The sequence below is a fragment of the Leuciscus leuciscus genome, assembly GCF_965113295.1.
Source record: "Leuciscus leuciscus genome assembly, chromosome: 11".
Classification (NCBI taxonomy): Eukaryota; Metazoa; Chordata; class Actinopteri; order Cypriniformes; family Leuciscidae; genus Leuciscus; species Leuciscus leuciscus.
In genome coordinates, this window is record NC_138735.1 from 1,960,710 (window position 1) to 1,974,513 (window position 13,804).

The 13,804-nt window shown below is 40.6% G+C and overlaps 2 protein-coding genes across 4 annotated transcripts in view; both read left to right on the forward strand.

Moving 5' to 3' along the window:
- Positions 1-3,545, forward strand: part of hecw1a (HECT, C2 and WW domain containing E3 ubiquitin protein ligase 1a) — a 121,236-nt gene extending 117,691 nt beyond the window's left edge. For all 3 annotated transcript variants that reach the window (XM_082183798.1, XM_082183797.1, XM_082183799.1), the window contains one exon: positions 286-3,545. In XM_082183798.1, coding sequence (XP_082039924.1) covers positions 286-397 — 112 coding nt within the window. In that variant the 3' untranslated portion in view covers positions 398-3,545. The remainder of the gene's footprint in view (positions 1-285) is intronic.
- A 688-nt stretch (positions 3,546-4,233) lies between these two features.
- stk17a (serine/threonine kinase 17a) overlaps positions 4,234-13,804 on the forward strand; it is a 51,064-nt gene continuing 41,493 nt past the window's right edge. The window contains exon 1 of the mRNA XM_082183817.1: positions 4,234-4,776. Coding sequence (XP_082039943.1) covers positions 4,619-4,776 — 158 coding nt within the window. The 5' untranslated portion in view covers positions 4,234-4,618. The remainder of the gene's footprint in view (positions 4,777-13,804) is intronic.

The following is a 13,804-nucleotide window of genomic DNA, read 5'->3' on the forward strand; positions in this document are numbered from 1 at the left end:
GGATCAGAGCTGGCGCCGTCAGCACTAAAGCACAGCTCATATTTCTCTGTCAGGGGAAGAACGGCTGGCAGTTTGTCATTGTGTGTGTGTTCAGCGTCAGCAGCCGAAGCTAAACAAGGCCAGTGTGATGGAGAGGACACAGATGCCTCACTCAGACACAGAATTTCACATGCTTTGCTGGGGCGGAGATGGGGAAAGTTTGTCAGAAATTCAGTCGCCTATTAAGTCAGAGGCCAGGATGAGATCTCTCTTGACCTTTGACCCCTGTATCTGTGTGTCCTGCAGGGCTCACACATGCTTCAACCGTCTGGATCTGCCTCCGTATCCATCGCACACGATGCTGTACGAGAAGCTCCTGACGGCCGTGGAGGAGACCAGCACCTTCGGTCTGGAGTGAAGAAGTGAGACTTGATGGAGAATAGAGTTTTTTTTTATTATTATTACTGTAAATACATTTATTTTCAATAACTCAAGCCACAAGAGACTTTTTAGAGATTTTTAAAGTAAATAAATCTGGGCATTTTGTTTTTAAATGACTTGAAATAGCATGTTTCTGCACTAAAACACAAGATATGTAGTACTTTTCTGTATTTGTGGGAGTTTGGGGTCAAAGGCCACATGTATGCAATAGTGAAATCACACTCGCGTCCTCCTCGTCATTCTATTGGTTATCAGGGGAGAGCGGGGCACAACATTACACTTTTTTGACTTTCTCAGTTATTTTTTCCCATATTAATTTCACACATGTCTAGTAAAATTATGTGGTTTTGTTTCATTAATACAGTATGTACTTTTTTCTTGATTTACCCCGAAAGAATTGAAGTGAAATGTGACAACATGCCCCATAGGTGGAGTTCATTATAACATGACCATATGACAGATTAAAATATTATTTGATCTAATCCAAAAATATACAAGACAAACTAAAATATTTTGTCAATAAAATACAATTACCTTTTTTATATAAACTAATGGAATTTTTTTAATCATTAAAAATAAACAAATGTTTGAGTTTGACAACAAACACATCACAAAACACAGCTATACAGCACAGTTCAAAACATAATCATAATTAATCATTTCTGAACATTGACTCTCAGTCTTTATTCACCTTTTTCTCATGGTTTCTCATTAGAATTCATAAAAGTATAGAGTAGAATATCATAGTTCTAACAGAGGCTCACTGTAACACAGTGTGACAACATGCCCCGCCTGAGCAACTGGGGTTTAAACCCGGATAGTGTTTCTGCTGTTAGATCAGCATTAAAGATCTATTAAATAACAGATATAAGATTCAAATAATATCAGATTTCTCTAATTTAAAATAAACACAAAAGACAGAGATGAAAAATTAACATAAGTAAAAAAATTGTTTTTCAATGATGTTCAGTATCATCCGAAGATTTTATAATTTTGCCGCATTTTATCTCTATATAGTGTTGATATGGCAACTAAGTGTCGTCATGCTGGCATGTGTGGAAACTTTTAAACCGTGTGTAAGAGAATTAGCATTAGTTTGAGCGTTAGTTTGTGCCCCGCCCACCCCGACATCTCCTCTCTGATTGGCTATTCCCTTAAAATGTGGTGAACTGGGATTGTCAGTGCCTGGCTGTGTTTGAGATGGAATACTAACATATTGCTATAACACTTTATTTTACAGTGTCACTGCTACATATGTTACATGTACTTACCATAGTAATAACAGTAAATTATGCATAATTAAATGCAACTAACCCTCAACCAAACCCTAATCCTACCCTAACCCTATAGTAAATAGTACATGTAGTTAATTAATATTACTCAGTACTTAAATATATAATTTCATAATAACAATGACACCTTAAAATAAAGTGTAACCCATATTGCTTATGAAATACTGCACATTATATACTGTACTTCACACTGCCAGTATTTTATGAAGGTAAGGTAGTATGTGAAACATTACACAATATACAACATATAGCACTTCAAAAGTGCAGTAATATGCAATGCTTATGGCACACATCATAACGCTCTGCATGTTTAATCATTTAGCATGTTATCATATCAGAAATAGTTAAATGTGTGAAAATGAACATTTGTCAGAATGATCAGTTCACTGGCGCATTGCATTATGGGATACAATACTCCACACAGTGTGCTCTAGGTATATAATGTGCATTGCAGCCAATGTAAAACATCATACGGGTGATGTATGTATGTGTGTATGTTGTCGTTATGGATGCTGCATAAATAAATAATATGGATAATATGAGTAGTATGCAATCCAAACAAACACAGCCACTGACCAATGCTCATATCATCGGCTGAACTCCAAACCACAGCAAATGATTTGCTTTCTTATAATCCCTGAACTGTTTGCACACACACTGCAGGGTATATGAGAATATAGTGTGTCTACTTTAATCACATGCCTCAAAATCTGTTGATGTCATTAAAAAATATTAAAAATAATTCTGTTGTTGAGTAGAAATGGTCAAACTCAAGTCCTCATCTCCTCTGGCGTCAGGGAGCACACGTGGAGGCTCTCTCGACAGTCATGTAAGCGACTTTATTGAGCAGTCGAATTAGTGACACTAACACTAAGCCAATCAGAACGCTCTGTCTGCAGGGTTCGTGTGGCCACAGGAGAAATAACTCTCTAATAATTGAAATAATGCGCCTTCTTTTAGGGCTTCATTTAATAAAGACACTGACAATAACATTGGATTCATTCACTATATTTCTCTTTAATGCTTGGAATATATTTATGACAAATTTATTAAGACCCCGCCTCCACCTTGTGTATATTGCAGGTTTATCTTTATTAATAAAACAAAAACTTCTTCTTAATGATGCATATGTATGATTTATATCATACAAGTCCTACAAACATGAGTTGGTTTGTCCCTCATAAGTGTAACTGTAAAACTAAATGCAAACAGACTTTGAGTCATATTTATAAAATTACTACAGGCAACAAGATCCAGATAACCAGATTTTGTATTATTATTAATATGTATGCAATATCTTTAAGTGGTGCTTTTTTTATTTGCATTTGTGTTGGACACTTGCAGCCCAGCCTCTCTGATAATCACAGTCATCATGTCAGCATTTAATGCATGCAGGCTTTTATGATAGTGTGTATCATTGCATTTATTGCCATGAACTATGAACCCGTTCCCCTGACATAAGGATGTCCACTGAAACTCATACTATCAAGCGTAACTTGTTTTACGCATTGACAGAGATTGTGAAATGACTATCTGACCGTTTGCTGTTGTTCAATGCTCAGTTGATGATGTTATAACGATGCATTTTTATCTTTTTTTTTATTTGTTGGCAGTTTTGTATTTTATATTCTTTTTGTATTTGAGTTCAATATAAATTCATGAAATTGCATATGAAAACCCAATGAAAATTATTTCAATTGTTACTGAAAATGTAAATATACATAGGCCTATTTATGAATACTAATTACTGTATATCAGCCTAATTTCCTGATGTCAGTTTGTTCGAGATGAACAGACTTTGCTTTTGCCCCAAATTGTTGTACATAAATGTCAATAAACAATCACTTTGTTGTATGTTGTATGCATTAGCCTGATTACGTTCACTTCTGTGGTGAGTTATGCTACAAAACAATACATTCATAACTACTCCAGTTCGAGCACTAGAGGGCCTCACTCGCTCCAGTGTTGGGAAGAATCCCATCAACAAGCACTCTTCAGTGTGTGTGTGTGTGTGTGTGTGTGTGTGTGTGTGTGTGTGTGTGTGTGTGTGTGTGTGTGTGTGTGTGTGTGTGTGTGTGTGTGTGTGTGTGTGTGTGTGTGTGTGTGTGTGTGTGTGTGTTAAACACAGAGCCTATTTCAAAGCGCACAGAATAAGAGCAAAATCTTACAATAAAACATAGGGTGTTTATTATCAGATAAGCTGCATATTTTTGCAATGACACCACGATAAGTTTTAATGTCTGAATTAACCCCCCCCCCCCCCCCCCCCCAAAAAAATAAATAAAATATGATTAGATTTAAGAATAAAAGCCCGCATTACGTCCTCATTAACTATTACTTTCTGTATAAATAATGTATAAATTCAGATTACAGTCGCTTCGTGTATAAACATTCAACGATTTAATTGTCCTCTCACAATAAGCCCAACGTCAGTCTTTTTATAACTGTAAGAGAAATTTTATCAATTAATCAATTGGTCGTCTCTTATTGGTCAAATGTCATTCAAGGAGCACCTCCTCCCGCCCACCGGCAAGTGCTTGATCGTGATTGGTGGAAAGGCCTGTCAATCACGGCCGTTGCCCCGGCAACCGGAGTCCGAGAAGCAGCTTGACTTCAGTTACTCACACACACACACACACACAGAAGCAGGAGCAAGTAGAGGAGGAAAGCTGTTCTCATCACCGTCTGAGCATCAAACTCACTCAGGAGGACTTTTAACCGAAAATGAAAGTATCAACAGTTGATATTTTAGACACGTTTCCATGTTCGGTCTAAATTCAGCGAGAGACACTGTGTTATTAAGCGTGAGGTAGAGTGATAGTATTCGGCTCACTGTATTAAAGTGGACTGGGCTTGCAGGTAAAACACAGGTATAAGTACAGAGATAAAACAGATCCGCAGCCGTTATGATTCCTGAATGTCCACGAACGAGCGAGTCCAGGAGCCGTGTTCGCTGTGAGTCGGGTCAGAACCGGTCCGGGTTACTGTGCGAGATCCGAACCGCGATCAGGAGCGAGCCGTTCACCGAGCGCTATGACGTCATCCCCGGGAGAGAGCTCGGCAGGTGAGACACCACTTCCGTCAATATGTACATTTTGTATATTACTAAAGTTCGTTGGATAATAATTAAAAACATTAAAAAATATATATAAAAAAGATACTTTCTCCGTCTTAAACTGTCTAGCTGACTGTGTTCGTGTCAGTCAAATCAGAAGTCGTGTTTTTTAATCTAATGCACGATATATATATTTCCCTGAAAAGCTTTAATTGTGCCTTTTTTGGATTCATAACTATTAATGTTGTCTTCTAATTGGAACCTGATGTTTAATGAATTGCTAAAGCCACGAATAAATTCTCGAGAAATGTTTTTGCCATATCAAGTGTCTGGGTAATATACAGTATATGTGGATTGAAAATGTTTACACTAAAGATTCCCTGTGCATTCCTATATGGATCTGCCATTGCATGCAGTGCAATCAATGTAATGTTGCAGAAAGTGTGATGCATGACTTAAATGATTTGGCATTGCTTTTGCCATGTAGATGTCTTTCAGATGCATTGATCTTCTCCTGTGAGAGACATTTAATGAAACACCCCATAAACTTTGGCATGCAGTGCATTAATGTACTCAAGCTGGATCACAGAATGGGAAAACATTTGATGGCACTGGTATGGATGCCAGGGCTCAGTGGTTTTTAAGCCATACAGGGCACAATATTGTTGTTGGTGTTGCTTTGCCAAGTCGTTGAACGCTATGAAAACCCTGCTCTGGTTTCACTGTTACTCTTGTTTCCGAGGATATGCAATGCAAGCACAAAAAGATTTGGGCATGTGTATTATTTGTACAATGCAGCACAGCTAGCTTTCATTTCTCCATGCCAACGCAGTTCTGATTGAGATGTCCGGCTAATCCACAAACGGGACAGTTACTGTAGCTTCTGCATGATGGACTGATGAAGTCTGAACTCAAGCTGAAGTTTAGTGTGAAATGCTAGAGAGTCTTATTTTTGAATAGTTTGTTAATTTTTCAATCCTCCCAGAATTATGTTGTGTTAGTCACACATGTCAAACTCTCGTACATGTGATACCAGCGGGTTATCTGATCCGTTTGTTTGCAAAACACATCAGGATTAATGGACGAAAGTCTGGATGTCTGGATGTCTGCCACCACCCGTTCAAGCCAAGCGATTACATCTGAGTGTAAACAAGCAAGAGAGAGGACAAATCAGTGACTAGTTCATGTGACGCACGTTCTACCAATCTCTCACTGTAAAAAAAAAATATTGTTGGTTTAACTTAAAAAAGTAAGTTACTGGGTTGCCTTAAAAATTTTGAGTTCATTGAAATTAAACAATTGAGTAAATGCAATGAAGGAGACTGGTTTAATCAATAGAAACTCAAAATATGATGTTATCTGAACCACATTAATTATCTAAGTTGATTTGACTAAAGATAAAAAGTTGTGATTACAAATAATGAATATATATATTTTTTTTTTTACAGTCCTTGTGAACTTGAATAGCTTGATTGGTTGTTATTTTGATGGCATTTCCACCGTCCTCAGTGATTGATTTCAGTGGCTGGCAAAAGGGTTATGATTCTGATTTCCATCCTGAGAATCATATTAGCCTTGATATTGCCATTTAGAGTCTAGTTATCCCAAGTAGTCTTACACCAGGACAACAGCTGGCCGAACCTGACGTCTCACAAGACTGATGAGTGTCTGAGTAAACATCATTGACCGTTAGTAGAGTAGTTTTGTTTAGACCTGATTATTTTGTATTATAAATCGTCCATGCACTAAAGTTATAATTCAGACCCAGTCACCGCTGAAACTGGATGAGCTTATCAACATGTACAGTTTAAACATCAGTTTGTCTTTGAAGCACAGCAGATATTTAGGCTAGGTGAATGAGTTATAGTTTACTCTAGTTAAGGTTATCTAGGTTAAGGTTAAGAGGTTTGGTCTGATTATTGGCATACTGAGAGGTTTTAAGAGTGCCAAAAATGTTCAACTTGTAAATCATTCATAAAACCCTCATACGATCATATTTGAATTTTAATTCCATGGATTTGATCTTATGTTAACTGGGAGCCAATCAGGATTTGTGAAGGCAGAGACTCCTAAGGATTATTTTTTTTATTTTTGTGCTCACAAAGTGAGGGAGTAACCACATCTATATGCACACACTTATTGCGATATAAATCGAATTTTGTAAGGATGACCAATATTTATTTTTGTGCACATATTGGATATTTCATTGTGCACACTCATTTTACTCTTTACATTTAATGCATTCAACAATTTGTATTTCATTTTAACACTTAATTTATGCAAACCCTAAAGGGAGATGCATTTTTCCATGCTGTTCACCAATATGAACATTTTGGCCGATACTGATAACCGATAATTCTTTGTATTTGAAAGCCGTTAAAATTGGCCAAATTTTTTATATAATATTTAAGAGCCTGATTACAAAAACAAGTCTCACCATTAATAGCCACGTCCCAAGCACACGATTATGATGTTCTCATTATAATGTTATGTAGCCGATATGACAGACTTGCGCTGCATATTGAACGGTATTTCCTGAAATGATTCCAATCATATTTCAAGCAATTCAAACCCTTAATGTTGAACGTTGAATGTTGAAATAAGCCATTATTTATCGGCTTTAAGATATCAGCCAAATTTTCTCATCGGACCGATAACGATAACATTAAAGATGAACATATATCGGCCGATACCGATATGGTGTCTGATATATCGTGCGTCCCTAAACATAACAAACACTCCCATAGGTTTACATGAAGGTTATGCGTGTGACGTCACCGACGGCCGGAGTGACTGAGTGGCAGAAACACTGAGTGGCATCATTTGTTTTCAGCGTTAATGCGGCAAAAAACACATTTAACACAAAATCATAACCTGCATATCCAGCTTTCTCTGCCTGGATCCTGTTGATTCTGCGAATTGCGGATCCATTTGCTTCTCTGTTCTGTAGCTTTCAGCAGTCTGTAAAAATATACCTCAGATTTCTGGTCAAATATATTTATACAGTCGATCTCAAAGCTCTTTCCCGTTTTAATATGCTGAATTATGGGGTAAAATCATACCATATTCATTGTATTCTTATAGTATATTGAATTGGCTACTCATCAATTTAATATTTACCGTATTCTCCATAATTGGATGTTTTTAAATAAACACTGACAAAAAACTACACAAGTTTTAGTGCTGGACGATATGATGATATATATAACACTGATATGAGTGATCACATGGATTTAGACCTATATTGTATTTATATAAAGCGTTCACAGGCACATTTGCTTTATGTATTTCCCCGGCGTGGAAATCTGGCTCATATAAATGTCAGGAAACATGATTCTTGCTGCATGTCGATATCTATGATCACTGGCTCTTTGGTAAGATGTAAGAAACACTATATCGAGTCAAAACTTTAGTTTAAACTGATAATTGTTTGTTTTACTCGAGTTTCCGCTGTTCATCCAGTCCTGGTGAAGCTCAGCGTCAGCACACACCCACTACATCAGCCCACAGCGATACGGTGGCCGGTATATCCGGCATCTCTACTGTACATTACAATGTTGTAAAGCTTAAATTCATTTGTAGCATTTTTTGATTTTAGTTTTTAGTCTTTTATTTTTAAATTATTGAGACAAAAATAGTGATGAATTTTAGTATCTGCTATTTATCCATTAATCGGTATCAGACAGAAGTTTATATTTGTGCCTTCCTACAATTTTATAATTTCAAGTTTATATGAATACATGTAAGGGTTAATGCCCTTCGAGGTGTCCATTGTCAGGTATTAATGGACGACGGCAATGCGTGAACCTAGGAGGATGGTTGCCTCCGCCGAAGTCCATTATACCTGACAATGGACACCTCGAAGGGCATTAACCCGCTTATAACATGGTCACTTGCCAAATAACACATTTTTAAAACATTAGTTTATATTTTAATTAGTTTTACAATCGAAATCTAAAGTTTTTACAATCTATAACTTGGTTTCCCTGGTTACGCCTGACGGTTTATTTAGCAACCGGAGATATTTATAGTCCGCTCGATTTATAGTCTGCCTGTTGCTATGGTTACTCACAGCTGATGTAGCCAGCGCATTTATTTATTAATTTCGAACGGTAAACAGTCAGTTTCACCAGAACTCCTTTACTAGGTGTCCTCTATCACTTTATAATGGACACCCTGCAGCCAATCAGAATCGAGTATTCACCCAGACCATGGTATAAAAATACTTAAATACATCCTTTTTACTATATTCACATCGTTGTTTTCTATGTACAGTACTGTACAGCACTAGATGCTTGTTTGAAGGACTGTAGTACTGTATATAGAAAAGAACGATCTGAATATAATAAAAATGATTTATTTATTTAATTTGCCTAAATGAACACTTTGAAATGTTTTTGCAAATGAATGTACATTCAAATTCACTTCTTTTTTTTTTTTTAATGAATGTCAGGTCTGGCGTGTCTGGGAAGTAATCACTGCATCTCTATTCGAGACAGTATTCAATATTTATGTTTGATTGACAGGCGCTCTGACCAATCATAATCCGCCATTCGCCAAATCCGCCATTTTTGTCCGACGAAGCAGTCAGGAGAGTTAGTAGATTTAGGATTGGAGGATTAGAACTTGATAAACAGGAGTGTACTGATGTCTTTCTGCGGTTAAAACAACATTCCTTCTGATGTTCATTCATGTTTATTTGATGCTATAAATGAACTAGAAGGAAGAGATGATCGGTTCTCGAGCCGCTTTAACTGAGCGATCTGTCAGACACATTAAAGAGCCACAAAACGCTATTTATTTTTTACATTTCGTTAAAAAATGACCAAATTTGAAAGTTGACTTTGTCAAAAGTACCCTGGTCTGTCCTGTCTCAGTGTGTTAGTGTCCTCTCTGCTCCGCGATGTGTGTTTCACTGCTTGAGGACATGGTGGGGCGTGAGAGGGGCGTGGGTTGTCGGACATAGCAACAGTAACTAAAGGGGGCGGGGCTTTGCTAACGGTCAGTTGCAGGGCCGCCACACTGCATTCCTCCACCACTGTGCTTGGGGAACACCCAGTCGTGTCGGATCAGAACCAGTCCTCCGCCACTGTGCTTCGGGAACACCCAGTCGTGTCGGATCAGAACCAGTCCTCCGCCACTGTGCTTCGGGAACACCCAGTCGTGTCGGATCAGAACCAGTCCTCCGCCACTGTGTTTGGGGAACACCCAGTCGTGTCGGATCAGAACCAGTCCTCCGCCACTGTGCTTCGGGAACACCCAGTCGTGTCGGATCAGAACCAGTCCTCCGCCACTGTGCTTCGGGAACACCCAGTCGTGTCGGATCAGAACCAGTCCTCCGCCACTGTGCTTCGGGAACACCCAGTCGTGTCGGATCAGAACCAGTCCTCCGCCACTGTGCTTGGGGAACACCCAGTCGTGTCGGATCAGAACCAGTCCTCCGCCACTGTGCTTCGGGAACACCCAGTCGTGTCGGATCAGAACCAGTCCTCCGCCACTGTGCTTCGGGAACACCCAGTCGTGTCGGATCAGAACCAGTCCTCCGCCACTGTGCTTCGGGAACACCCAGTCGTGTCGGATCAGAACCAGTCCTCCGCCACTGTGCTTCGGGAACACCCAGTCGTGTCGGATCAGAACCAGTCCTCCGCCACTGTGCTTCGGGAACACCCAGTCGTGTCGGATCAGAACCAGTCCTCCGCCACTGTGCTTCGGGAACACCCAGTCGTGTCGGATCAGAACCAGTCCTCCGCCACTGTGCTTCGGGAACACCCAGTCGTGTTGGATCAGAACCAGTCCTCCGCCACTGTGCTTCGGGAACACCCAGTCGTGTCGGATCAGAACCAGTCCTCCGACACTGTGCTTCGGGAACACCCAGTCGTGTCGGATCAGAACCAGTCCTCCGCCACTGTGCTTCGGGAACACCCAGGCGTGTCGGATCAGAACCAGTCCTCCGCCACTGTGCTTGGGGAACACCCAGTCGTGTCGGATCAGAACCAGTCCTCCGCCACTGTGCTTCGGGAACACCCAGTCGTGTCGGATCAGAACCAGTCCTCCGCCACTGTGCTTCGGGAACACCCAGGCGTGTCGGATCAGAACCAGTCCTCCGCCACTGTGCTTCGGGAACACCCAGTCGTGTCGGATCAGAACCAGTCCTCCGCCACTGTGCTTCGGGAACACCCAGGCGTGTCGGATCAGAACCAGTCCTCCGCCACTGTGCTTAGGGAAAACCCAGGCGTGTCGGATCAGAACCAGTCCTCCGCCACTGTGCTTCGGGAAAACCCAGGCGTGTCGGATCAGAACCAGTCCTCCGCCACTGTGCTTCGGGAACACACAGGCGTGTCGGATCAGAACCAGTCCTCCGCCACTGTGCTTCGGGAAAACCCAGGCGTGTCGGATCAGAACCAGTCCTCCGCCACTGTGCTTCGGGAACACACAGGCGTGTCGGATCAGAACCAATCCTCCGCCACTGTGCTTCGGGAAAACCCAGGCGTGTCGGATCAGAACCAGTCCTCCGCCACTGTGCTTCGGGAACACACAGGCGTGTCGGATACGAACCAGTCCTCCACCACTTTGCTTTGGGAACACCCAGTCGTGTCGGATCAGAACCAGTCCTCTACCATCGGCCAAGTGCTTTAGATCAACAAACATGTGTAAGGAAACACAGATTCGGCCTGAGATATTTGATGGGACGAGTTCCATGTAAAATGAGAAGTGTAATTAAAACACTTGGGCGACATTTAACGTGCCAAGTTTCTTAATGATGTGTCACAGACTCGTTGATGGCAGTGTGCCATTCGCAATTTGCTTGCTAGTGTTAAAAAGATGTAATTTTAAACCCCTAAATTAACTGTAAATGCATGCCACTTATGCACTGCTTTAAAACAGAAGCTGAGCTTCTCCAGAACACCAAGTTATGAGATGTTTGAGTGTTTGTTCGATCTTCCCTAGTCCAGCTCTAGCGCTGAGCTCGGTGAGGGATGTGCTAGCTGTGTGTGAACGGATGACACCACAGTCTCTCTGTTGTCTTTAGCAGCATGTCATCAGCTGAGAATCTCTCACCCTTCTTTCAGAAATCTCTGGGGTTTCTTTCGCTTCTGCGTGAGTTCTGCCGCTTGATTGACGGATCTGTGATTTACAGATTGTTTTTCCTTTGTGTTTCCCAGACTTTTCTGCTCTCTTTTCTAGAGAATCCCGGCTCTAACAGCCGAGTGGGACACCATGACATCATTGCCGTGCCATTCATGCTGTACGGGTCTAAAAGCCCAGTGGCCACATCTGCTCCATGGAAACAGTAGCGGCTGCCGCTGATGTCATGCGAAAGCCAAGTTTGTTCCCGAAGCCCTTTTAGTGCTCGAGTGTCAGAAAGAGGCAATGATGATCTGAGTGCCAGTGTACACTTCCTGTCTCGCGAATGTCTATATACCAGATATATTTTGCCAACTTTTCAGAACAAAGCCCTAAAGTATTCAACTTTGACATGAGTGATATGCCAAATTGTGCAGCCTGTGCTATTGCTTTCCTAAGGAAGTAAATTTAGTGGGCTAGCGAACAAACGCCCATGCAAAATCATAGTGAATTTGGATGAAAAATGCCTGGGAATCATAATCCTAAATCAAAACATAACTAGGGATGCACCGATATGAAAATTTGGCCGATAACCGATACTTCTTGATATTTGAAATCCGATATATTGGCCGATAAATCAAAATCCAAATTTTTATATAATTTTTGAGAGCCTGATTACAAAAACAAAAGTCTCACCATTAAAAGCCACGTCCGAAATACTAGATTATAATGTTATAATTGTAATGTTATGTAGCCGATATGACAGACTTGTGCTGCACATTGAACTGTATTTCCTTTTTCGAAGTGATTCCAATCATATTTCAAGCAATTCAAACCCTGACTGTTGAACAGTGCACATCTGAAGCGTCTCAGCTGAAGGAAATAATCCATTATTTATCGGCTTTAATATATATCGGCCAAATTTTCTTATTGGGCCGATAACGAAAACATTAAAAATTAACATATATCGGCCGATACCGATATGGTGGCTGATGTATCGTGCATCCCTAAACATAACATAAACTCGCATAGAATCTCATAGAATCGCTGCGTCCGCTTAGCAACAAGGGTGGATTCTGATTGGCTGTCAATGTTTTTATCGTTCATCAGCTGAAAAAAATAAAAAAAATCGGTCTGAAAGTGATTCCAACGATTTCATTTCTCTGTGCTGTTATCATTATAGTTTATACCTTTATCGTTATAGTTACCATCCTTGGTGTGTGAATGGGTCTTTATTCCATGTAGTTTCATGTTTCTTAAACTACTGCCCAAACTGGGGTAATAGGGTTTGTCAGAGCATGTCATTTGTTTGTCTGCACTAAGGCATGGCAAGCAAACCAGATCTGTTTTCTGCATAATTACCACTATTTAACAAAAGCGAGGTGCTGAAAGGGCCTAGTCAGGTCTAAAACACACACACATACAAAAAAAACAACAACGTAAAGGCATTCAGATGAGGTAATGCTCTTTCCTAAGACGTTTAGAAAATATCTGTCTCTTCTCCAGGGTCACATGTCAGAGTTCATTATTCCTCCATGTCTCAGACACTGAACAAACAGGCCTCAGCTTTCAGTCCGGGAGCCGTTTCCACCCGTGAACGTGTGTGTGTGCTGAGGGGAGTCGAGCGTTGTTTCTGCTCCCTGTCTTTAAGAGCTGTAGCTCCTGTACGAGTCCCCCCCCCCCCCCCACACACACACTTGCTCACTCGGCAGAAAGTAAAGTGCCGCTGCCCTCATATAACACATGCATTAAGTGAAGTGTAGCATGACAGAAAGTACACGGGGAAAAGTAGTTAAAAGCCTTTTCCACTGTCGCCTTTAATGACTGGAGGTAATTAATGGAGCTATAATGTCTTCCACAGCACAGTCCATCCCAAACTTACCTTGCTTTTAAAAAAAAAAATCTCTTAATTATGATGAGAAGTGATGTTGCCGATGACTGTGACTTCCAGAAGGCATGCATTTTTAATAAC